At 45.2% G+C, this 25,006-nt stretch overlaps 1 protein-coding gene across 1 annotated transcript in view; it reads right to left on the bottom strand.

The window, feature by feature from the left end:
- Positions 1-4,639: 4,639 nt before the first annotated feature.
- HHIPL2 (HHIP like 2) overlaps positions 4,640-25,006 on the bottom strand; it is a 212,794-nt gene continuing 192,427 nt past the window's right edge. The window contains exons 8-9 of the mRNA XM_069233855.1: positions 23,948-24,030; positions 4,640-9,401 (exon numbers count right to left, since the gene is read on the bottom strand). Coding sequence (XP_069089956.1) covers positions 8,920-9,401; positions 23,948-24,030 — 565 coding nt within the window. The 3' untranslated portion in view covers positions 4,640-8,919. The remainder of the gene's footprint in view (positions 9,402-23,947; positions 24,031-25,006) is intronic.

Below are 25,006 nucleotides of genomic sequence, written 5' to 3'. Positions count from 1 at the left end.
AGCTTCAAAGGTTAAATGCTATAGACATCCTTGAGTTTTGTTACATAGTCCTTATGATGGATCATAGAGGTGCAGGAGGCAACCAGAAAGAAAATATATTTAGGCCACATTTATTCCTTTACATACATTACTTCAGCATCACTCTTGGACCTGGCCCTTTTTGCAGGTTCATCCCCAGAAATTTTGCCTCCTTCCTCCTATTTTTTCTGACCTCTTCCTGTTAGCTCTAGGACTCTGAGCACTCTATCACTGATGACTAGTGCTGAAGTGCAGGTGCTCTCCATTTTAAAGTTGGTATGATTGGCTTATACCTAATTGGCACATTTAATGTACCTGTAAGTCCCTTGTACAGTGGTATCCCTATACCCAGGGCTTGTAAATTAAATGCTACTAGTGGGCCTTCAGCGCTGTTTGTGCCACCCACTGAAGTAGCCTTTCAGACCTGTCTCAGGCCCGCTAGCGAAGGGCCTGTGTGCACGGTTTTCTGCCACAGGGACCTGGCATCAAAATGTACTTGCCAGGCTCAGGACTCCCCTTTTACTACATGTAAGTCACCCCTAAGGTAGGCCCTTGCTAGCCCTATGGGCGGGGTGCTATGCATGTAGAAGGCAGGACATGTGCCTGGTTGCGTGGCCTGTCCTGTTAGTGACAAACAGCCTATTTGGTTTCTCACTGCTGTGTCTGCTGCCTTCTCATAAGATTGCTTTGGAAATACCCTGCCCTATGTCTAGGGCATATTGTCTAATTTATGAGGGTTAGCATAGGCATGTTTGGGTTGGTTGTAATGGTAGTGAGAAATGCTGCTTACTGGTGTAGGTGGATTTTTTACTATCATTACAGAAATGCCACTTCTAGAAAGTGAATATTTCTGTGTGCGTATGACTCTGGTATTTTGTAGCTTGACACCAATCAAAGTATGGGCAGAGTGACATTTGGGCTTTGTGCATACTTTTCAGACAGCCTGTACACATGGAGGTTGGAGGTGTCACAGAGGTGCATCTGCATTTTGAATGTCTTCCTGGGCTGAGAGAAGTGGAGGCGGAGCACACTTGCATCTGTACAGGCTGTGCCCTGGCGTCACACAAAGGGCTCATTTATCCCCAACTGACATTTGGAGCCTGTGCTGTAGGAGAGGGGGGCACTCCCAGAACCAGTCGTAACTGGTTAGAACCTCCTCTCCCACTCTTTGTTAAACCTTTGCAAAACTGAGTGTAAGTACAGGGGATTTTTCCCCACAGTTTGGAGACACTCTGGACTTAAACATGCTTGTAACCGGACACAGAATGCTGCTGGAGGGACTCACTAGGAACACCTTGGACTGCTGCTGCTGTGCTGACCTGTGACCTGCTTGGTCACTTGGAGGAACTGCCACTGTCTGCATCCCCTTTGTGCTGGCCTGCTGCTGGGCCCTGCCTCCCTGTGTTCCATCTTTTGTGTCCCCCAGGAGCTGGGTGCTGTGGCCCCTGACCGCTGCCATCACCTGCTGCAGCACGGAAGGAGCACTCCCTTTTTATTACCAAGGGCGCTTTAGGTCCCTTGCCTGTAGTGCCTGGAGAGTGATTGCACTTGTGGGCAGTTTAGCTCTTTGAGAGCACTTTTATTATCTACTTGCACCTTGGGAGCGTGTTGCCGTGCCAAAATCACCGCCACAGCTGGGCGTTTTGCAGCTACTTTGTGCATTGAAAGCACGCTCCTTCCAGTGCCCCTGGGGCACGAAGAGGAGAAACCTGGAGCGAGCGCGCTCCTAGTGGTGCCCCCGGGGTAAAGACCACTCCAAGGAGCACCCCTGGGGCACCAACTGCACCTAATTCCTGCCAGCTTCACAGCTGCAGCCCGGGCGGGCTCTTTTAGGCTCGCACACTAGGGAAGTCGTGGGCGGGACGGGTGGGAAGGAGGTCTCATCGGAGGCTCCCCACCCTATCGGGCCCTCATTCTATTTTTTTTTAATCGAAGGATGGGCGGGGAAGGAAGCCTCATCGGAGGCTACCCGTGCCCCACCATGCCCTTATCTATTTTGGAGGTTGCGGGCGAGGAGGGAGCTTCATCGGAGGTCCCAGGCAGCACTTGGCCCCTTGCTTTGTTGCTCTGCCAGTTGAGGCCCCAGGGGGCGGTGGAGACCGTGGTCGTCCGGACTGGGCGCGGGCCCCAGAACGGGCCCCTGTATAAGAGCAGAGGGGGTGCATGCCACTCCCCTCCCCCCAAACATAAAACCGGCCCCCATTTGGCACAGAGGAGTGCAGGGGGATCCTAGTATTCTTCATGGCACTAGGAGTGCCTTCATCATGAAAACAAGTACTTTTGAATGGACAAATACCTTTATGATTTTCCTTTTATGGGCATTATGGGCATTGCATGTTAACCTGTTTCTTTTATGATGTGCCTTACATCTGCTAATGTTCCTTTTATGGGCATTCTATGCTAATATGTTTTCATGACTTGCCATATGTTTTCTAATGTTCCTGGTATGGGCATTTAAGATACTTTTATGTCAAGTGCAGTTCTATAGTAATGTTTTTCCTGACTACTGCTTACAGTGCAGAATATTAAGTAACCTGTGTGTTATATGTTACTACTGCTGATTTCTGCAGGGTAACAGTACTGTGTAACATTCTGAGAACTGCTTGGGTAGCAGGGTATTACTACTTGGGTAGCAGGGTATTACTGACATGTTGTGTGACAGTTTATTTTTATATTACTTGGTATTGTGTTTCCTTAGTGGTGGGAATAGTGTGTCACATGTGTTGTGTGTGTTGTGTGTATTGTGCAATCGCTTTACACATTGCCTCTGGGATAGGCCTGACTGCTCGTGCCAAGTTACCAAGGGGGTGAGCAGGGGTTATCTTGGGTGTGTAACTCCCTCGCCCTGACTAGAGTGGGTGGGTTCTGCCTGGCTTAAGTGCATACTCTAGCCAACCAGAAACCCCATTTCTAACAATCACCATGAGCTGTCAGCAGTTAGGAAAGAAAGGACAGATCAGAGAGAGACAGAATTGGCCCAGAACAACCAGTGCTCTCAAAAAAAGGTTTCAATAAGCCAAAGTGACTGGCTTGCAATGAGAAGGCTACCATTCTCCCTCTGCACAATTTCAGGGAACCAACATTATGCCTAAATATACGCTACTCAAAGCAACAAATATTGGAAAAGTGTTCTATATTTTAGAAGAAAAAAAACTTGGTTTCTGCTTGCACTTTTATAGGATGTGAATTTTGAGCATTCTGCATTGTTTCTGCATCTTACATACTTCCTCTTGGGAGAAGAAGGCTCTGCAAATGAAAATCACTATAAGAACCAAAGGCACACTTACAACATTGATTAGTTCACTTGGTTCACCAGAACTGATTCACTTTGCAAACGAGTCGTAGTTTTTAATCAGCTTATAGTTCAAATTAATTCTACCTTTTAACTTGCATATTTATGCTTTGATATGGTTTCTATTGTGCTATATGTGCCTTTAACCACTCAGGCATCTACATAAACGGCTTTCAGTTCACCTACCTTACACACAGGCAATTTGTTTGTTTGAAGTGTGAAGTCCTGTAAACAAGCAAATAAGATATTATATAAAGGAGTAATGCTTTGCATGCTTCCATGATGTTTCCGATGTGAGGTGGAATCAGGCAAGACTCATCATACCCTATGTAATTTGCCTTGCTTGATGCAGGCTAAAAGTGAATCCAAAAATCTACCAGATTTAGGAAACTCTGTCATAGATAATCTAGTACTGAATTGTGATGGATGCTCCTAACTGAATCTCCTGTTGCTGAGCATAGTGATTTCAGGAAGTCATGAGAATGGTTTCAATTTAAGTTTTACTTCTTGTCTCATTTTGGGATATTCAATTTATTCCAAACTATTTTGTATGGGTGTTATTCAAGCCACACCTTTTTATAGTGCTTACTCATCCAACAAGGATTAAAACATTTATAAAAAATTACATTGCTTTGAAATTTACTATGCAAAGGATGCAAATATTGTAAGTCATTCTAGTATGTTTCTCTGTCATGTGTCTTTCTAGTGATGCCATCTTCTGTGCTGTCACAATCATTTGAGACTGCAGGAGATCACTTGATGTGATTTTATCATATTTAGAAAAATTGTGCAAAGATTAGGTTTTAACAGGGTACATTAGGACCTACTGTGAGAAATTAGAGCAGTAACTTAGTCCCAATCCATTTCACTTTTTCAAAGCTTCTCCTAAAGCTGGTGTTTTTTTTCTGTGATGAAACATGGATAATTTAACTGCCGGACACCAGGTGATTTCCAAAACATTGTTGCTAATACTGTTGTAAGAAAGTCGGGTTGTTAGTTATGAAGGATGTGGGTCCTTCACAAGCAATAGGTCTGCACTCTTCCTTTACTGGGATTCCAGTAGCCCTTTGCAGCACTTAATTCTCTCAGGCAGCATAGCAGAGTAATCCAAGGCTTCTCCAGGAGAGGTGGTGAGGGCTGGTACCCCAATATACAGGCACACAACAAATAACATTGAATAAATCATTGTCCCGTCAGTGCTTTTACTAATAAAAAGGAAAAGTACTTTATTATGGATACACTACTTAGTACTATGCATTAATTTAAAAATACATACAAGTTAACATGTGGAAATACCAAGATTGACACCCTCCTAACAGTTCATGCCCCTGGGCAAGCTCCCAATGCTCCCAATGCACATAGACGAAACACAGTGTAATGGGGTGTAACTACCTAATGTCAGACTACTGGCTTTTTCAGCATGTCACCACAATGATAAACAGAGAAATATGTTATGCTAAATTAATATTAATGCAGCACCATTAAAACCAATAGGGATGATACCACTTAAAATGGCACTCAAAATTATCTCTGCCTTCCTGCTTTTTAGCACCTGGCCAAGAACCTTACCTCTATCCCTTGGCTAAAGTTCTTCTTAGCCTGGCTTGCCTCCAAAAGCAACCCACATCCCTCAAGGCAGAATATCCTTCCTGCCTGCAGCCTTCCGGTTCCAGGGCCTGCTTTGGCCACTTGCAGGGTAGGAGTCAGAGATCTACCCTCTAATGAAGGTTACCTCTAAGAATGCCCAATCCTCAAAAGTTCCTGGGGAACCCTTTTTCTCCAGAGTCCCCCTGCAGGCCCATCCCTTTATTGTTCTTCAAATGGTGTAAGGGGAGGCCAGTGACACTGGCCCTGGAAAGCTAGGCCCACAGGGGTCCAGCAATCCAGAGAGGGGCCCTATCTTCATCAGGGTCCTATGAGATCCATCTTCTCTCTTTCTTCGTTTCTTTTGTGCAGAGCTTTTTAAGCTGGGATGGAAGGTTCCAGGAGCACCTCAGCCCAATCCTAGGATGAGATATCATCACTCCACCTCTGCCCAACCGTTCTGCACAGCATTTTGTGACATTCCAACATGGTGACTTGAAATGCCTGTTGAATGACCTCCCCAAGAGCCTTAAACCACGCCCTTACATGCCATAGCTGCATGGTCCCTTCCCTCCAGTGAATGGCTCCAGAGATGTGGCTTTTCTCTCTTATTCTCCTCTGGATGAGCCTTCCCATGCATGAACAATGGTTCCATGCCAACCATTATTCTCCTTGGCATTAGTGCATTTACCATTCTACAACATTCATAATTTACACTGCTGATGCCCTAGGAGCACAATTGTCTAGGCATATGTGCAAAGTCTAACCATTGCTATCAATCAATCAATCAATCAATCAAGGATTTGTAAAGTGTGGCTACTCACCCATAGGGTCTCAAGGCATTGCCATAGGGTCTCAAGGCACTGTAGGTGGCAAGGGTCAGACATCTAGGGTACACACTCTACCTCCAGAGTGATGGATGCAGTCAGTGAACCACATTCAGTTCAGGGGTTTGGTGGCTCCTCCCCCTCCTCCTTTTCAGATGCATCGCCATGTGATCAAAACCTGGCTCTGTTTGCCCTTACACCTGTCCTGTATGGTGCACATCATGTATGTACTTTCAAATGGTATATGTACCTTAATAGTCCTACTGGTTTCACTGGGGAAATTAGTTACTTTTTGCTGTGTAAAAAGGACTCAACCAGGGTTCAGCAGCAGTCATGAGCTTATGTGTTTCATTTTCTTGCTCCTATTGCTTTAGGCACATCAACTGATAATATAGCTCCAGAGTGTAATGCATTGCATTTGCATTCGTAATGGTCGGTTTAAATCTTTATATATTTAATCAGCTTTGAATTTGTTTATTATTCCATTGAAACAATATTCCTTGCCTGCTTACTTGCACGAAATAAACGAAGCATGCTGACTCGTTTCTGTTTTTGTAGGAGTATGTTCGTTTGCTCTGAGATTTGAATGCACAACAGACGCCTAGGCTTACGAAACCAACAGAATGTGCCTTTTTTATTTTCACTTTTCAACTTTTTTATTTTGAAAGTACTAAATTGTGTATTTGTGATACGTATTTACTAGAAACAAGAGTACTAATTTATTTAAGCCACAATGCCTTTGTGAATAGGCAGCAATATCTATATCTTTAGATTCAAAATAATTTCTTCACGGAGAATCACAAAGCAACGTTTCTACATCACTTCCTTGTTGCTGAGAATGTTGGTGGAGAATGATATGTCGCAAGATCTCACCAAATATTTGGTGACTTCTTTTGGTCGTTTAACTAACTGTACATGTTCAAGGCGTGTAGTCTCTCTTTTCCTTTCATTTCTTCTTTCTTTTGCTTTTCTCCTTTCTCTAGCACTTTGGACATGAATCACATACACTTTTTTCTCGATCTGCACTAGCGCAAACGATGAAAAAACACGTGTTTGCCATATGCGAACTCTAAAAGACATGTGTTCGCATGTGGAAAATGAGGTGCCGATGCTCCAACTCGCTTGCACATTTGCACCGTACCTTCCACACAGTTTTTTGGAGGAAGGAACTCCAGGGGGGGCAGTAGATTGGTGTAGTTTCCGGCAAATTACTTTTCCACCCCCCCCGCAGCAGTTCTGAACATGTGCAGGGATGCCAAAGATAGAATCGCATTTCAGGCAGTGGATTGAAATTTGCCCTGTCTGCATTGAAACCCCAGTACTCCACCGTGCGGAGGAAGTCACTGTGCAAGTAGTGCAGAAAAGCAACACCTTACAGAATTAATAAACCTAAGTACTCCAATGACAGACCCAGTACCCTACTGCCTAAAGCTGCATGAGCGGAGGGTTACAGATGTACATTCCTGCCCCTCACATAAGTGAAATGGTTATAAGGAGACGCTTTGCTGACATCAGCAATGCCGTCACCATGTCTACACGAATAACAGACCAGCACGTGCTGCATTGCTTAGCTGTGCATGAAAGGTTGGTCCAAAACAACAAGTGCACAGGTGGCCCGCTTATGGTGGCAGGCGCCGAGCCGGGACTTGGGGTGGAGGTCGGGGAGAGGCAGGCTCCCCGGCCACCACCCTGCAAAAAAACACAGCTGATTGGCTGAAAAGGGGCACAGGGCCCCAGAAGCACTGTTTGTTCTTCCGGGGTCGCGCACAACTGTGACTTCACGCGGCCGGCCTTATAAGGCTCCCGTGGTCAGTGAGCGCATCTTTCTTGCACTTGCCGACCAGACCAGGGAGTCCCAGTGGCCACAACAAGAATTACCCACCCGCCTCCCCCCGTTGGTGGGCGTCAGTCTCTACTGAATTAGTATTTTTCTTACAGTTAGATTCAAATGATCTAATTGTTCAATTGTGGTCTACATGCTAACGATTTGTTTTATCAGGTGACTTGATTTGTGGTGAATGGAGAGTTATAGTTTGTTAGTTTCTTGTATTTGGGGTGCGATGGTGGACGGGGTGAGATCATGACTGGGAATATAAATGGGTACCTTTTTTATTACACAATTGGGTGACAAGCTTATTGGACCCTCCAAGGGGTGCTGGCTGGGAAGTGTGGACGACATGAAGGGGTGTGGGGGGTTGTGAGCGGTTGCTGGCATCTGGCCCCTAGGGCCAACCACCCGCACATGGGCAGAAGGTCTAAAGCGAGCACTGGCCTGTGGTGGGGGGTGGAGGGGTGGAGTCTGAAGGTGGCAGGGGTGCCCGAGGAAGGTATCCTAGCGGGCAGCCGGGCCCCCTAAACAGCAATCCAGTTTGGAAAGATTGGGAACACCCTGATGGAGATCCTACCCCTGGGATTCGTAGCATAAGGAGGGGCAGGGTTTGGGGTAATAGTAAAACAGTCATGATCTCATTCACAGTCACCAACATTGGGTACACAGAAACAAACTGTTTTAGTCAGTGACAGGAATGTGGATGTATTAGCGTAGTCTGTTAAGGCTAGGCATCCCTTGAACTCTATAAATACTTTGTGAATATGATTGTGGTTACTGTGTATAATTTTGATTATGATTAACAATATTTTGCCAATAAAAATACGGCCGGGGGTTTACAATCCCTAATCCCAAAGCGAAGTGCATTTAAGGTTTTAATTTAAGCTTGTGCGGGGGTGTTTGGTGGTAGGAGGCTTCGGCGATACCCGGCCATATGCAGCATCTGCATTTGCTACCAAGGTTTTGCTCCAACTGCAGGTCCCATACTATAATTCAGGAATTCCAGGCTCAAATGCTGCAGGTATATACTCCAGAGAGAAAATGTGTCCTGTCCCAAATGTGCATATGCGGATTTGTGCATAGGACGCTTTATTTTTTATTTCTGTAAATTAGTATATTTGATGAAACATCAACAACATCAACAATTAGCTTGAAAAGCAGATGATAGAGCATTTGTCAACACTAAAGTGTCCTTGTATGTTTTTATTTATTTTATTCGGTTAGCAGTGCACTTTTCCAAGAGCTGTTTTCTCCCTGTATTACAAGCAGCATTTCATGCTTGGTAGTTTTCATAAGATTTTTTTGCTTTCCGTTGCTGCTTTTCCATCTCTTTGAACCACATTCACTGGACTAGTCTTGGTTACACTTTGTCAATGTAACCCTGTTTTCCTCTTCAGCTGTACTTTCTTTGTCTTATTGGGAGTAGGTTGAGTTCTTACATCTTTTGGTTGAACCAGCGGTAAACCTTTCTTTAACTTCAAAGGAGTTTTTGCTGGTTTGGAGATGTTCTTCTTTGGAGGCAAAAATGAAGAATCTTTCATGTTCCCTCGAACATCTAGTTTTGCTTTTGATGGGGGTTCATTTGGCTTGTCTGGTGGACCATGCACAATTTGAGGCTTCTTTTTCACTGTTGTTGATTTTACCAAAGGATGCTTGCTAATCGGGCGGAGGGATTTGGTCGACGTCAGGCTGAGTTTCTTTCCAGGGGGCAGCTTTTTAGTGGATTTTGGAGGAGAAGGTTTCTTGACAACTTTTTTGTTGCTTTTCTTCTTGGTTGGTGCCTGTGTAAAGGTGACAGCAGAAGTCTTCCTTCGAACCTTAGCAGTTTCATTAAGGAATTCAAGAACAGTTTCTGTGAACAGAAAAACATTAACCGATTAATCAAACTAGTAGGTTTGATTTGCAAATGTATACTTGTCAAATCAAGCAGTCAGTGCTTAAGGGCGTCTTAATACTCTTATTATTTATATATTCTAAATTCTGCAAATCAGTACATTGGCACTGGGTAAACGTCTAGTTCAATGTAACTTTTCTACAGGACATGGGTGCTCGGTGGAGCAACCCAGCAGATGGCCCTTCAGACATTATATATTTTAATATAGAAACCATTAATTAACTATTTCAAGGGTGTTCCTTTAGTAGTCTACATTTAGTACACTAGTATACCGGCCTCTTTTGTGATAGACAGGTGTCTCACACTCTGTTCTCAACAAAATACATCAGTATAGAGTGCTCCTCCTGGAACTCTTGGCCGCCTTCGACATCGTCTGCCACCACACCCTACGCACACGCCTCAATGATGCAGGGATCCAAGACAGAGCCCTGGACAGGATTACCTCCTTCCTTACAGGCAGAACCCAGGAAGTCCGCCTCCATCCAGTCTGCTCTGAAGCCACCAAGATCATCTGCGGCATACCCCAGGGATCGTCCCTCAGCCCAACCCTCTTTAACGTTTACATGGCTCCGCTCGCAAACATCGTCCGATCTCACAATCTCAACATCGTCTCATACTCCGATGACACCCAGCTGATCCTCTCCCTCATCAAGGACCCCGCCACCGCCAAAACCAACCTCCACGAAGAAATGAAGGCTATCGCCGAATGGGTGAAGAACAGCTGCCTGAAACTGAATTTTGACACAACTGAGGTCCTCATCCTCGGCTCCACCCCCTCCTCCTGCACGCACCCTGGACTCATCGCTATCAATGACCCAGCAAGTCAACGCCGTCTCTTCCTCCTGCTTCAACACCCTCTGCAATGCTTTGGAAGATCTACAAATGGATCCCCACCGGAACCAGAAGGACGGTCACCTAAGCCCTTGTAAGCAGCAGACTGGATTACAGCAACGCCCTCTATGCAGGAACCACGACCAAGCTCCAGAAAAGACTGCAATGCATACAGAACGCCTCTGCACGCCTCATCTAGGACATCTCCCGCCACAGCCACATCACAGCCACCTGAGAGACCTGCACTGGAACCTGGTCAACAAGAGAATCACGTTCAAACTCCTCAACCACGCTCACAAGGCACTGCACAACACCAGACCAGAATACCTCAACAGACGGCTCTCCCTCTACACCCGGACCTGACAGCTTCACTCCGCTGACCTTGCCCTCGCCACCATCCCACGCATCCACAGAACGACCGCCGGTGGCAGATCGTTCTCCCACCTCGCCGCCAAGACATGGAACACTCTTCTTATCCAACTGCGACAGACACAGGAACTATTAACCTTCAGGAGACACCTCAAGACTTGGCTGTTCGATCAGTAGCAGTCCACAGTCAAATAAGGTTTTAATGTTAAATCTCAGCTGTATTTAAAATGTTTTAAACAATTTGAACATGATTTCCTTTGGGACTCCGAAAAATAAATTTGTTTTCAAATAATAGTCTGAATACAAACTTTCCTTTCTAATTATTTTGTGAGACATCATTAGAAACACAGTAAATTAATATGAAACTGTTCATTTTATACTGATTTGTATTCGCTTAAAAAAATATATGTACATGGGTTTTGTACATTATTTTTCTTAGTTTTTTCATGTTGTTTTTAAAGAAATGATCTATCAGCACAGCAAATGTGATGGCTATCCTGTCGGTCTTATTACAAGTGCATTATATTCTAAGGCTATGTAGTTAATTCAATGTAATTACTTGCGGGCAGTGCTTAATTTGTGCTTGTTGTTTCCGGTGCTAAGCACTGTCACTTACTTTTGAGGGCCACGACTTATTCTTCGGCCTCAAGCATTTGCTGTGAGCAAAAGACACATATGGGTAAGACGGGGGAAAGGAAAAATGAAAAAGCGTCTTAAAGGGAGAAAGTAGAAAGTTACAATAGTGAGCTGAAGGGGCAGGGAGTGGCTTTAAATGGATTAAAGAGGCCAGAGATGGCTTCAGGATTACGCTACATCAGCATTCCGTATTCGCACATTTAATTGCAGCAGCCCGTGTTTAAAAGGAGGGCTTTGGGCACCAGCACTTTTTTATTTACAAATTAAGCACTGCTTGCGGGCAGTCATAAAGGATGGCCAGTATGGTTGAGTCAGGGCCAAACAAACAAAAGATGATGGGAGGAATGCATTCACTGTCTTTCCATTGGTATTCGCTCCGGATAATATTCCAACCCATCGTTTTCTCTCACCATTCCACCTCAGTTTATACGAAGCATATGCAAATAATTCTTGCCCCTGGTCCAATAGGAACAATACAGCCGGAAGTGCCAGGCCAGGTCTTCCTTGAACCAGAATACAAGCAAACCAATACCGAGTTCACACTGATGTCACTCAGATGTAGCTTGGTTCCAATGACACAGTCAGAGTCAGTCACATTTAAATATTGTGCTTGATTTATAACTCACTCGTACCCAGTCGTAATGGTCAGAATTCTTTGTTTACAAAGTAAATGCAACATGACACCAGCGGGTAGATATGCTTATGTTCCCATTGATGTGTGTGTTCTCTGCAGTGACCTATTTAAATCATGCTACAGCAGAATAATCACCAACATATTGCCAGGTCTTCACATCTTTCCCTCTTCGATGAAAGGATTCTCATGAAACATTGAGTTGCGACTGTAAAAAGCTTGGGAAGCACTGGTTTAGTGGATTTGGGCAATAGGGTGGGGTTAAAGCAAAATAACTTTTTTAAGTTTTTGGAGAAAGATGAGATTGTTTTGTTGACAGAGCGCAGTAGGAAAGTTCTTAAGGCAAGAGAGGAAGTCATAAAATAACACGCCACCTGTTGAGTAGGCCTTTCAGATGGGCTATTGTATGATAAACCTGCTATTCAGGTAAATTGGTTGCCTGGCATCTAGACATATTGTTTTGATGCTACGGTATTTGAGCATAGAAGAGCGTCTAAACATATTGTTTTGCTGCTACGGTATTTGAGCATAGAGTGGTGTTCAATAATTTGATAACAGCAATGGATCAATACCAGGAAAACCTTGTTCCAATTATGTTTCCCAGTGATTGTATTATATTTTGTTTATGGTCCACATGCTGCATAAACCACCAGTGTATGCTAGATACACACTATTTGATGAACAGTTTAAATTTGCAGGTCCTAAAGACAGTTTATGAAAAAGGAGAGTTTCAATTCATTCTGAAAAATGAAAAGCTTTTGGTTACACTGTAGTGTAAGGGGCTCAGTTAGAATTAGGTAGTAATGGGGCATCTGCCAAATCTCAGCAAATACAATTTTAGCCCACTCTAGGTACCTAACCTCATTCAGAGGCAGCAGAGCCACTGTGTTTCTGATGGGGGAGCATTTAGTGGGCTATGATGTCAGAAACAAATCTACTGACAAACATAGGATAAAATATGCCCTTCCTGTCAGTTTTTTCCCTTCCAGGACCATTGTCATTTCTCACTGTCGAAGGCTGACTCTCCCATAGAAAAGCACTGGGTACACTATATCACCTTATAATGTTTAACTCTTGTTTGGAAATAGATAGCACCATGATTCAAGGACTCAAATTAATAGGAATTTAAAATTCGATCTGATAGTGAAGTCGGATTGTAAAATACCATTTTGGAAATGTCACTTTTAGAAATTTGGCCTTTTCCTGTCTAAAGCCTCTAGTAGTCATTTCTGCAATAATTCCCAACTGTCACTTGGCAGTTTGCCAGGAGATGTGAATTGCTTTCAGGCAAAGGAACAAAAAGGCATTGGATGGAAGGAGGTGGCATCCTTGTAACAGGATGGCCTGGGTGAAATGCTTACTAACTGCACAAGCTTCAAAGGGGCAGCCTCTGTCACAGGTAGAGTGTTAAAAGTTGGGTTTTTGGTTTGGTGGGTTGTCAATCCTTCTAAGAAAACAAGAACAATCCTTGTCAAGATGAACCACAATAGTCACTAAAATAACCTATACGTTACCCTCTGGTAGCTTGTTACAAAAGCTGTCAGGCTTAACTTAGAGACACTGTGTGTTAAGCATTTATCCAGTGCACATGCAGTAACAAAGTGAAAACACAACACAAGAAATCAACCCCACACTAATTTAGACAAATAGAGAACATTTTAATAAATAAAATAAAATAAAAGTGAAGCAAGGCAGCTGGCGGTGTCCAAGGAAAAGGTGGCACTGTCAGGGACCCAATCAAAAACATTGGGGGAGAAGATTTCTACATTCAGATTTTGTCACTTTTTTGGAAGTCTCCAGCGGGACAAAGTTGCAGGATGTAGTCAACAAGGACTTCCTGAGACTGGATACCCCTTCTGCGAGGAGCTGCTGAACAGGATTAGCTGCTGTGGAGAAGAACATAGTGGGAGGTATGGCTGAGTGGCGAAGCACCTTGGGCAGAATGGCGAACAGGTAGGTCTGGGTCTTCTGTTGGTCCTCATAGCACTTTTTGACTGAAATTCTTTTAAGTTCCAAGTTTGGAATTTGTCTGTTTGGGCACCGTTATCACCACTTCCAAGGGTCCAGGACTGGGTGGGCGCTACAAGCAAGGTAGGACTCGCTTCAGGCAGGGTCCAGTTGCTATTCAAAGTTGTTGGAGCCCTTTGTGTCCCTGTAGGTCAAAACAGGAAGCCAGTCATTCAGCCCTTGGATTCCCTCAGGCAGTTCTGGGGGCAGGGTTCAAGCAGCATGGCAGACTTTGAGCAGCAAGGCAGTCCTCTGAGGTACAAAGCAGGCCTCAAGCAGCAGGGAAGTCTCAGAAATACAACAGGCCTCCTGAGTGTCCTCCGCAGGCCCAGAAGTGAACTGAAGAGTGAGTCTGAGGGTCCTATTGTTATACCTGGTGCCAGCTTTGAAGTGGAAGAAACTTCTGAATTTTTCCTCCCACAGATGGTTCTGAAATTTCCTTCCTCTCTGCCCAATCCCCAAGATGTCTAAGTGATAAAAGACTATTGTGAATTTCTGTGTGAGTGTACTCAGGCAGCTCCTTTGAAATGTAAGTTGGGCAGGGAACAGCTCCACCACTCCCATCCTGGCAGGATGTCAACAACTAGTCCTGACCCACAAACTGTGTCCCTAGGGTCTTGGGGTCCATGGATAAGTGTCAGAAAGTACTCTTACAGCTTAACCGTAAAAGTTGGGACTTAAAAATGATTCCAAGGATTTTTGGCAAAGGAACCAGAGGCTACCACTGAGCCGCTGACCTCTCATTGCCAGTTGGTTTTAACTTGCTGGTTTGCCAGGCTGTAAGAAGTTTGCTTTCCAAAAACGTTTCTAAGTACGAAGTTGGAAATCTTCACTTGGAGAAGACGCTGGGATCTTCCCTGGGCCGAAGTTAGAATTTCTTCTGCTTGCAGCTTTACAGCCAAAAATCATCAGCTTCACCAGGACTTCGTCTAGTGGCTATCTGGCCTTGTGGACCCCATCTCGGCCTGCTGCCATGCCCCACTGTGGATCTTTGACAGGTAAAAACATTTCTAAGTCAAAAGGTAAAACTTTACACTACAACGAACCTGGTCCATGTATCTGACCTGATCTACATCGCAGCCAGCCTTAACTTTTGGCTTTGACCCAGTCTAGTGTGACCAGATACCAGCTGTTAGTGATTTGCACTTTCTGGTGCTAGAAATATCTGCAGCTTTGAAAAATCATACCTCCTGTTCCCTGCATCAGGTTTTTGTCATTTTGGTTCCATATTTGCTCATTAGTTTTGTCTATATTGTTATAAATGGGACTGGGATTTAAATTGTGTTGTGTTATCTACGTCTTTAATTCTTCTCCTTTGTGCTACACATACCAAAGGCTGAGCCCAGGTATAAAATAGTGAAACATAACTGGCCTAGTAAGGAATAGTGCCATTATTACTTGAAGTGGGTTACCACCTACTTCGACTAATGATCCACATTGTCAAAGATGGGATATGCCAAGGGCAAAAAACTTAGCAGATGGAGCAGCCATTTCTATTAGGTTATTACAATCTTGCCACAAGAATATTCTATTATTAAAGCATAGGAGGGCAATTGTAAGAATCACCTTGGTATGTGTTATATTTTGGTCGGTGCTCAGCTTGGTTTGAGATTCTATTTTACATGAGCTATGGGGAAATGGCATGCTGGATCTTTGCTGGATTTTTGGAGCTTATGTTTTGAGACAGTAAATATCAAAATCAGTGGAATCTATTTTAGACCAAATGTTTACGTTCATTTCCGCTAGTGACAGCCACATACAGAAATGGAAAAAATAGCACGTCACTTTCAAAAATATAACATGGCACTGAGGGCCAGATGTAGCAAACTTTTTACATGGCGCAAACAGCGCCATGCAAATGAAATGCGACATGCAAAAAGCACATTGTGATGCCCAATCCACGTTTTGCGAGTCGGCAACCTGGTTACCGGCTCGCAAAACAGGACTGCAAGTCTCAATTAGGAAGGGGTGCTCCCCTTCCTAATTGCAAGCCGCAGTGCGATGCTGCATTGCTTTGTGACCGCGGTCACAAAGCAATCTCAGTTACCACCAGTGTCACACTGGTGGTAAACCATTCGCAAAAGGAAAGGGGTCCCATGGGACCCCTTCCCATTTGTGAATGGCATTAAAAACATTTTTTCAGAGCATTTTTTCATTTTGTAATAGGAAAACGGGCTGCATTACAAAAAAAACTGTTTTATTGCTTTATTTAAAAGCAGTCACAGACATGGTGGTCTGCTGTCTACAGCAGGCCACCATCCCTGTGAGTGCTGTGAGTCGCAAGGGGGCAATTAATATTAATGAGATGGGCCTTTGCGACCTGCATACTGAATTGCGACTCGCAAATTGCGAGTCTCTCTGACTCACAAGTTGCAAGTCGCAATTCTGTACTTACGTACATCTGGACCTAAATTAATTGAACTGCAAATTAGCACCTTCTTTGGTAGTTCATGTAATCTGGTCCATTGTCGGATTGCTTTTGTCCATGACGTATTGAACATGGGCCTTAAATACGGGTGGTTTCTTAATTCCAATGTGGCTGGTAGCAGCATAATGAAAACCAGAAGCATCAATTTAACAAATGAATGTAGGGGATGGAGCTGGGACAGCAAAGATGATAGGTGCTCTTTTCTGAGCTCTTGCTTGGCTACCAGCCCATGATTGTTAAGCAGCACTGCTAGTGTGCTGCTCGGCCCCACACCAGTCTTTCTGAACACCCTGGACTCCTGGAGACTCAGGCACAGTTCAGATGTGCAGGTGTGCTAATGGAAGCCCCTGTGGCTGATGGGGGCCCACAAATGTGGCGTCCGGTTGGTATAGTGGCCTTAGCCGCGCAACATGGAGAGCTGGCAGGGCATGTGAAGGGAGCCACATCCTTCCCATGGACATGGCCTGATTCCCTCAGTCGGCAGCCCAGTAAAAGGCACCAGCTCAGCTGCTCGGGGATGATGACATGGGCCCCACTGACATCAGCGGCCCTGAGGGAATGGCAGTGAGGGCCTGTGGTTCTGTATATGTGACAACGCCCTTCGTCACACTGGTCTGCTGGCAGTGCATTTTCTGGGGCCCACTTGGCCCTAAGATACAATCCGGACCTCTGGCATGTCTTGGGACTGTGGAAGCAATGTGAGGCTCCAACAAGACCAAGGAGGAGCAAAGGGCTCACCGATCATGGAGAAAAGGGAGGCCACCTGGGCCCCTGAAAGGTGTGATTGCTCGGCAATAGTGCCAGAGACAGGGGATTGTAATCAGCCATAGCCTGTCAGCTACTGGTTATGGCTGCACTTGTCAACCATACCTTGCTCGTAGTGGGGGCAGAAAGGACAGACCTTACATACTTTGAACATAGCGGGAATCCTATGAACTTCGCAGTGCTCCAGAGTGCATCATAGTCCACCATAAACTCCCAGCGCAAGCTAAAATCAACTCATTTACAGTCCATAAGGGGAGACCCAAAGGGGGCCAATGAGTTACCCAGGCCGTATGGATGCCAAGAGGGGGAGACACCATGGTCATCCTTCAGGCACTTCAGGACTCTCGAACAGCACTTGAATCCAAGATAGGGGAGGAGTGCATAGTGGCCATTTTGCACCAGGATCTCCACAACACTATAGCACAGGTTTCCGAAGCAGAGAGGAGTAGCTCCAAATTGGAAGATGTGATCTGGGAGTTGATACTGAACTGCTTCACCTCACTTCAACATCTAAGACCCTAACAGCTAGGGCAGGGGATGCTAAAAAATAACCTTTGCTTTGTTGAAGTTCCCAAAGGGGTTGAAGGTTCCACACCTGCAATGTTTTTAGAACAATGGATTTCACCCTGGATCGACCCTACCCGACTGTCAACATGCTTCATTGTTGAATGGGCTCATAGATCCTTGGACCAAAAACCCACTCTGGGGCTCCCTCTCCACCCTATGATTGCTAAGATACTAAACCATCAAGACAGGGATGCAATTTTATGGGAAGCGTGGACCAAATGCCAACCTCTGTATCAAGCTGGACATGTGATGGTGTTTCTAGATTACACCAGGGGGTTCAGGTCCATTGCAAATCATATGCCCAAGTCAAACAGAAACTCAGAGCCACAACTCTGGAACACAAGCTTGTTTCCTGTCCACGCCTCTAGCTTGTCTTCAAGCACAAAACCTTTTTTTATTAACCTGGATGGAGCCTGGACTTGGTTGACCGAACAACATCCCTTGCGACCAAACCCACTGTCTCCCTGGGAGAAGAGGCCGCGATGATCCGGGTGCCAAGTGAGGTGGCTCAAGACACAGGAAGTGCTCCCTCAGAGCCCGCCATGACCCCCAAGATGTCTTGGCCACATCGAACTCAGAACATGAACGAACACCAGACCTGCCCAAGCCTGAATGGGATGCTACAGGGGAGGCCCCATCCCAGGTAGCGAGTAGTATGTCCTGACCAGATGGTGTTGAACTAGACTGAGGCCTTCATTTTCTCATTTTACTCAAAACCTTTTGGGTATACCAGCACCATAATATCATTTACTAGCTACAAAGGCTGGGAGCCTTAGGACTGAATTCTCAGACTCCATTGCCTTCCCCACCCTCGTTGAGGTGAGTACAGTTCTTGGACAACAGATGCTTCTATTTGAGAGCGGTATGAAGGGGGGAAGTTGGGGTGAAAGGACGTTGTTATTGGGTATTGTTTGAATTATTGTTATGTGTACTAGACACTGCATGTGGCACACACACCCTACAACATGGTGCATCCTAGGGGGCCACTACTACCCACACTCACATAGTGAGGCCTCTTGGTGGTCCCTGAGACTCAGGACATCTCATACATCTTTCCACTGGGCCTTATTCACAACACCACTTAACCCAACATGAAGGCATTCACAGTTCTGATGTGGAATGTTAATGGCCTGTTATACCACATTAAAAGGGGCTCCAAAGACACATCCCCCAGATAACAATGATGCAAGAAACACACCCTTTGGGTACAAACTGTTCCCTCTGGCTAGATACAGGTACTCCAGATTTTATAATGCAGGCTATAGCCGTGGCTCTAGGTGTGTAGCGATCCACCATTACAACTTCTTGCCAATGGCAGTGTCCTGTGTTAAACATACTACCCTGGGGCAATCTCTGCTGGTAAAAGTCTACATAGATGGTACTCATTACACTCACCTTAGCACATACATGCCCCCCACAACTGGTCATATCCTCATTGTCATCTACAAGGAACTTCGTGCTTACCCTCCCTACTGGTGAGCTAATTATGGGCAGTGACTTCAATGACATTATTCCTTTCCAGGCTCAGGTACAGCACACGGGTCCCACTCCAGAATAGACAACTTTTTGCTGCCAGCCATGGACTCTATATACACATGTGGCTCCCATATACTTGTCTGGGGACTCCCAGATCATGAGCTTGTTACCCTATGCATGGGGGACTCCGGGAGGGTGGGGTACAACACATATGGCACCTTCATGCCTGGTTCTAGTAACCTATCATCTGTTAGTCCAAGCCCTGGAAACAAACCTAGAAATATTTCTTGACATCAGCCAGGGTTCAGTGGAATCCCTGGGGACTCAATTCTGCATAGCACAATTGGAGAACTCAATTCTACAACTTGAATCCTGGGGCAGTTAGGGCTTGCTGCAACTCCTGGACTGTCACCTGATGATAGAGCGGGCAGACCTGTGCTAGCTTTGTTTGAATGAGGCCTGCTGATGCTGGGAGGCTTCGGCCAGCAGGGTATATGAATGGGGGGACAAGTCGGGCAAAATTCTGCACTGGCTGGCCACTAGGGAGTAGGCATCGAGATTGATACCCAGTATCATAGGCCTGGATGGCACACGGGTCACCTCTTGGCCAGACATAACTTCCACATTCGCAAACTACTATAAAGCCCTCTATGTCCCGAGATCGCCGCACCCAGGCAAAGAGGCGAGTCCACTTATTGCTCACACCCCTTACCGTCTTCAACTCCAGCCAATCAAGACAGCCAATTCACTGAATGGACAACCCTCACCAGAAATGACACAGCAGCAATCATGCAGACCATCTCCTCAGGGGCCCCAAAGGACCCATATACCCATCACATCTATATCCTGGGAACTTCACCAAAAAGCACCACCCTGATCCATATCGTCAACACCTCCACCACATCCGCCACTTTCCGAAATGAAGGAAAACTTAAAGAAATCAGTACTCGCCACAAGAAGCCCACAGCCGACCATCTTCTAGACAACAATCTATTAGGATTCAGAAAGAACCACAGCACTGCAATAGCACTTATTGCAGCCATCAATAACACTTGAATTATCCTCGACCGAAGAGAAACAGCGGCCCTCATCCTGCTCAACCCTTCTGCGGCATTCAATAATGTCTCCGATAGCAACCTCCTTAGAAGACTCCACGAGATTGGCATACAAGAATTCACTCTCAAACGGATCTTTTCCTTCTTCAAGAGATCATAAAGGGTCAGGCTGCCAACCTTCACATCAGAGACAAAGAAATGCAGTGTACCACAAGAATCATCCCTCAGCCCCACCCTTTCAAAATATACATGCCATCATTTGCCAACATCATCTGATCACAAGACATCACTGTCATTTCCTACCCCAATGACACCCAACCCGTCCTCTCCCTGACAGACAAAACAACCACCACCAGAACCAACTTCACCAACTGCATGAGCACGGTAGCAGACTGGATGCGAACCAACTGCCTGCAGCTCAACTCTAACAAGACAGAATTACTAGTCTATGGGATCAAGACCTCCCCCATGGTGGCCGTCAGAGCTAGGACCAACACCCACAGCCACAGACCACACAAGAAATCTAGTGATCATCCTAGACAACAAGCTCAACATGACTGCTCAAATCAGTGGAGTGTGCACCTCCTGCTTCCACATCCTACTCATGCAGTGAAAAATCTTCAGATGGATGGTCACGCAAGCAATCACCAGCAGGCTGGACTAGGGCAACACTCTCTATGCCGGAATTTCAAACTGTGCCTACACAGATTCCAGACCATCCAGGAAGGCACAGTTAGTTAATGCAGTCACTACATTCTTCAGAGGTACACAGCTAACAGAAGGGTCACTGACTGGAATCCAGGGGCATGCACTGGGGAATAGTGGTGTGTATTTACAGTGTTATGAGATCCCATCCTGTGATGGTAAGCATCATGAATATGCGAGCCAGTTCAAACATTTATTACACACCGTAAAACATGAGCTACACAGGTTGCAAAAAGTATAGGCTACATACAGAACAAGAAAGGCTAAAACGATTTGAAAGAAAGCATTTCCTAGCAATCTTTTGAAAATGTGTTTCTTGTCTGATCCCATAATCTTCCAGCCCACGCTGTCTCCATGGAGAGGCGAGAGCATCGATGCAGCTCTCCAGTTCATTAGACTTTACCCCGCCCCGAGAAAATGTTTGTGAGTACCCATCCTCTGACTGCTTACAGAAACCGGCACCCCATTACTCCCATACATAGACCTTCAATCCTCCAACCTAATTCAGTATTGTGGGCTAAAAAGGTGAAAACATTGAGGCAGACCTCTTAGAATACAGGGACTTTGTCATTATATAAACTCAAAACTGGGGGCTGAAAAGAACCATCCACAATTCTTCAAACTCCTAGAATATTCAGCTTGGATTTTGATTGAGATCCTGCTGCAAAAAAGGGTAGCAATTGAAAAATGCTAGACAGGGGACCTCACCACAGTCTCAGCTAGATTCTTACTCGATTCTGCTCCATTTCCAGTGCTCTAAAAAAAACACAAAGTGGCATTGTAGCCCTACAAATTTAACCGATGGCTTTTAATGTCTGTATTTTTAGTCAATGGAGTTGGAAAATGTACCTTATAATGCACCATTTCCATTTGGATGTGTGCTTAGACAATAATTTGCTGGAAGAAAGCCCTATAAACCCAACTGCCCATTTTTTGTTAGATGCTTACTCTGCTCACATGCATCACCCACTTGTGCAAGAAGCAGCTGGGAAACGTCCTCATTAAAACATTCCAATAGAATGTGGAGAAAAAAAGTTGGAGAGAACATTACTTGATCTTAGGGGTGGAAGAAAACCTCGGCTGCGCTGGGGAAGCTTTCATAGTTTTGGCCACTAACCCAGATATCCAGGCAAATGCCACACTCCGCTGTGTGGCAGAGTTTCTTCTCATGTGCAACTCACCAATGGTAAGGTGGTGAGCAGGAACGAGAATTGGCATCCCCTAAAGTGATGTTCAGGCACATAGGAGAGCACCTAGCGAGATTTTACCACTGTGGGTGGGCTTGACTGTTTGTGTTGTAAAAGCTGCCGCTCTAGTAGAAAATCTGCTTTAACAGCAGCAAAACCAACTCGAGCAGCAGCACCCTCTAGCACACTGTGTGGTGCTGTTCACACACAGATTTCTCAGTGCGGAAGAAGCTCCTGGTGCTAAAAATCAGCATAGGCAGCATGATGTACCGATTTCTGCCCACTTGCGAATCCCACAGAGTCTTTATGTAATTCAGCAGAATTCCACAGAGTTCAACCTACCTCTACTTGACATTCAGATGATAATTCTGTAATCATATATTAAGACAGCAAACATCTGAGGCAAAGCTATGTTGATACTGAAGTGTGTGTTAATAACCATACACTTAGGTTAAACCTTACAAATGCCTTAGGTGTCACCTGCCCATTAAATTATACATCATAGAAATTGGGCCAAAGTATGAGACATTTTGACTGTTGTAAAGCCTGTGATTCACAATATCTGTTACCACAAAACAGTATGTCACAGTGAAGTAAAGGTACTGTATTCAGCAGAAATGTTTTTGGACAGTTTGTCATTATAAATTGCAATTAGGAGGAAGTGTGTAGAGTGCCCCCTTCTACCTGTGATTCAGAATGCAAAGTATTAATGTTTTGTGAGCCCGGTGGCAGTCACACAAATGTGATCAGTTATAGACATCCCCTGTCCTTTTAAGACAAAGGGACACCAATTTAAAGGGCAGGGGCTTTGTTACAAAAATTGTTTATATCCAGGGAATGCAAAAACTAAGATGGAGGTCTGCTGGTCCTTCTAAGGTATTCAAAGCCTTGGTTAGTGTGGCAAAGATAAGAGGGCACAAGGTACAGGAAAGAGCAGGCAGGTCAGAGGAGATGAGGGAGGTAGGATGAGGCTCCTGGGATGGCAGAAAGATGAGAATAAAAAAATGGGAGAGGAGCGTCACCAATAGGCCGCCCACTCTACTAACTGAGCCCTCTTTCTCGCAGTCTGTGCATAGCACTGTCCTGACCCTCTATTTTTACATGCACATCAGTTCCCCACCACTGCCAGGTGCAGTGCAAGTTGTGAAGGGAGAGGATTGCTACATGTGTACAGATGGCAGAGGAATGGAGTTTTCTAACATACTCCATGAACAGCCCATTGGCTTGCATGGCCAGAATGGGCACTTCATACTCAGATACCTGAATGCTTCTACGTGCCAGTGTATAAGCCCAGTGCCTGCCTCCATCCTCAGTAGCAAATACCTCCAGTATGTAAGTGAACTGCAAGGTAATTGTGCTGTGTGTCATGAGTAGGTAGACCATGCTCTGCCTGAGTAGAGCACCAGCACTCACTCTCTGTGTAATAACATGATCTCATCTTGAGGTGGTATCATTGAGGACTAGGAGGTCAGTAGTGGTGCACCATGTCCTTGGTACAAACCAGTTTCTAGAAGCAGTGGTGCTGTCCACCCTGCTCTTGCTGTTGCTGACTTCCACTTGCTAAGGGATACACATGTTAGTTTTCCCCCTCTGCAAACATTTGAACCAAAACATGCCATACTCATTCTCCTTCTCTACTGAAGGTATAAACATCGGCAAAATGAAATGGTTGTTCCAAAACAAGAAGGATACTCTACCAAGCAATGGCTAAAGGGACGTGTCACAAACAAGACAATGGCTGAAAGATGCTGAGCCAAAGCCTACTCTTCTGTATTGTTTGTAGCAAAGATCTGGCATGTCACTAATGATTATGAAAATTATAACATGTACAAGCTCGAGAGACTTACTTTCTTCTGGCACAAAAGGTATGCGCTTACTCTTTTCCTTTACCCGAAGTGGTTTGTGTTTACATTTCCCAGGAGGAGCACGCCTGCAAAAACATGCAAACATCAACATAAGCAAAGCAAATAAACTGTATATCAAGGTTTTACAAGTAGCAGAAACTCGAACTATTTGCCTTTGAAAAAAACATGTCCTGCAGGAGCGGCTGCCGCAAAAATCACGGGAAGGGGTGGTGGACCAGGGGAGGAATAAATAAAAAGAAAAAGACTTACCGATCGCCACCATCCTCTCCTTCTGCCTTGTTCGTCCTCCTTTCCAGTTCTGGTGTCCCAGCATTCATTGGGACACCAGAACTGGCTCCCCAGCATCCTGGAGCTGCTTTCATGATCAAGCTAGCATTAAAGCAGCCTCAGGATTGATCTGAGTGGCTCGGACTGCCACTCAGACACAACCCTGGGGCCACTGAAGTTTCTCCAGCCTGGTTGTGTAGCACAGCCGGGCTGGAGAAACCTGAGTGCAATGTGTTATTTGGCTGGCCGTCTTAGGCCGTCCAAACACACATGTGCACTTAGTGCATTCAATTCCCTATCGTTCCTTCCACCTCCCGTGGCCCAGCCCCACCCCTTCCTTCACATGCTGGCTGAGCCAGCAGCAGAAAAATAAAACAATATTCAAGTATTGTTTTACTTTTTTGCTGCTGGCTCTTAGCCAGTGGGGCTACGCTCCTCCACCATTGCGGATGAGCCGCCCCTGAAGTCTTGTTGTGTGGACTTGCATTACAAACGTTCTTAATTGAAGACAGAGTACTGTGCTCTAGAGATAGTTGTAATTCTCTTGTAGGGTGAGCCTTTGATCATAAAGGCTTTGCAGATATTAATCACCTGCTGTCGATTAGATCACAAACATTTTGACTGGCACTACTACTTCTAAGGTAGTGCTTGTCGTACACCATTTTCATCCATATTTTGACAATAGCATTCTTTAGGTGGTAATATGTGAGAAGAAAGGTTGTGCACATTTGCTGAGTGGCACTGTGTGTTATGCTTGTGATGTGTCCTGTTGAT

Source organism: Pleurodeles waltl, chromosome 5, assembly GCF_031143425.1.
Source record: "Pleurodeles waltl isolate 20211129_DDA chromosome 5, aPleWal1.hap1.20221129, whole genome shotgun sequence".
Taxonomy (NCBI): Eukaryota; Metazoa; Chordata; class Amphibia; order Caudata; family Salamandridae; genus Pleurodeles; species Pleurodeles waltl.
This window is presented reverse-complemented; position numbering and strand designations above follow the sequence as displayed.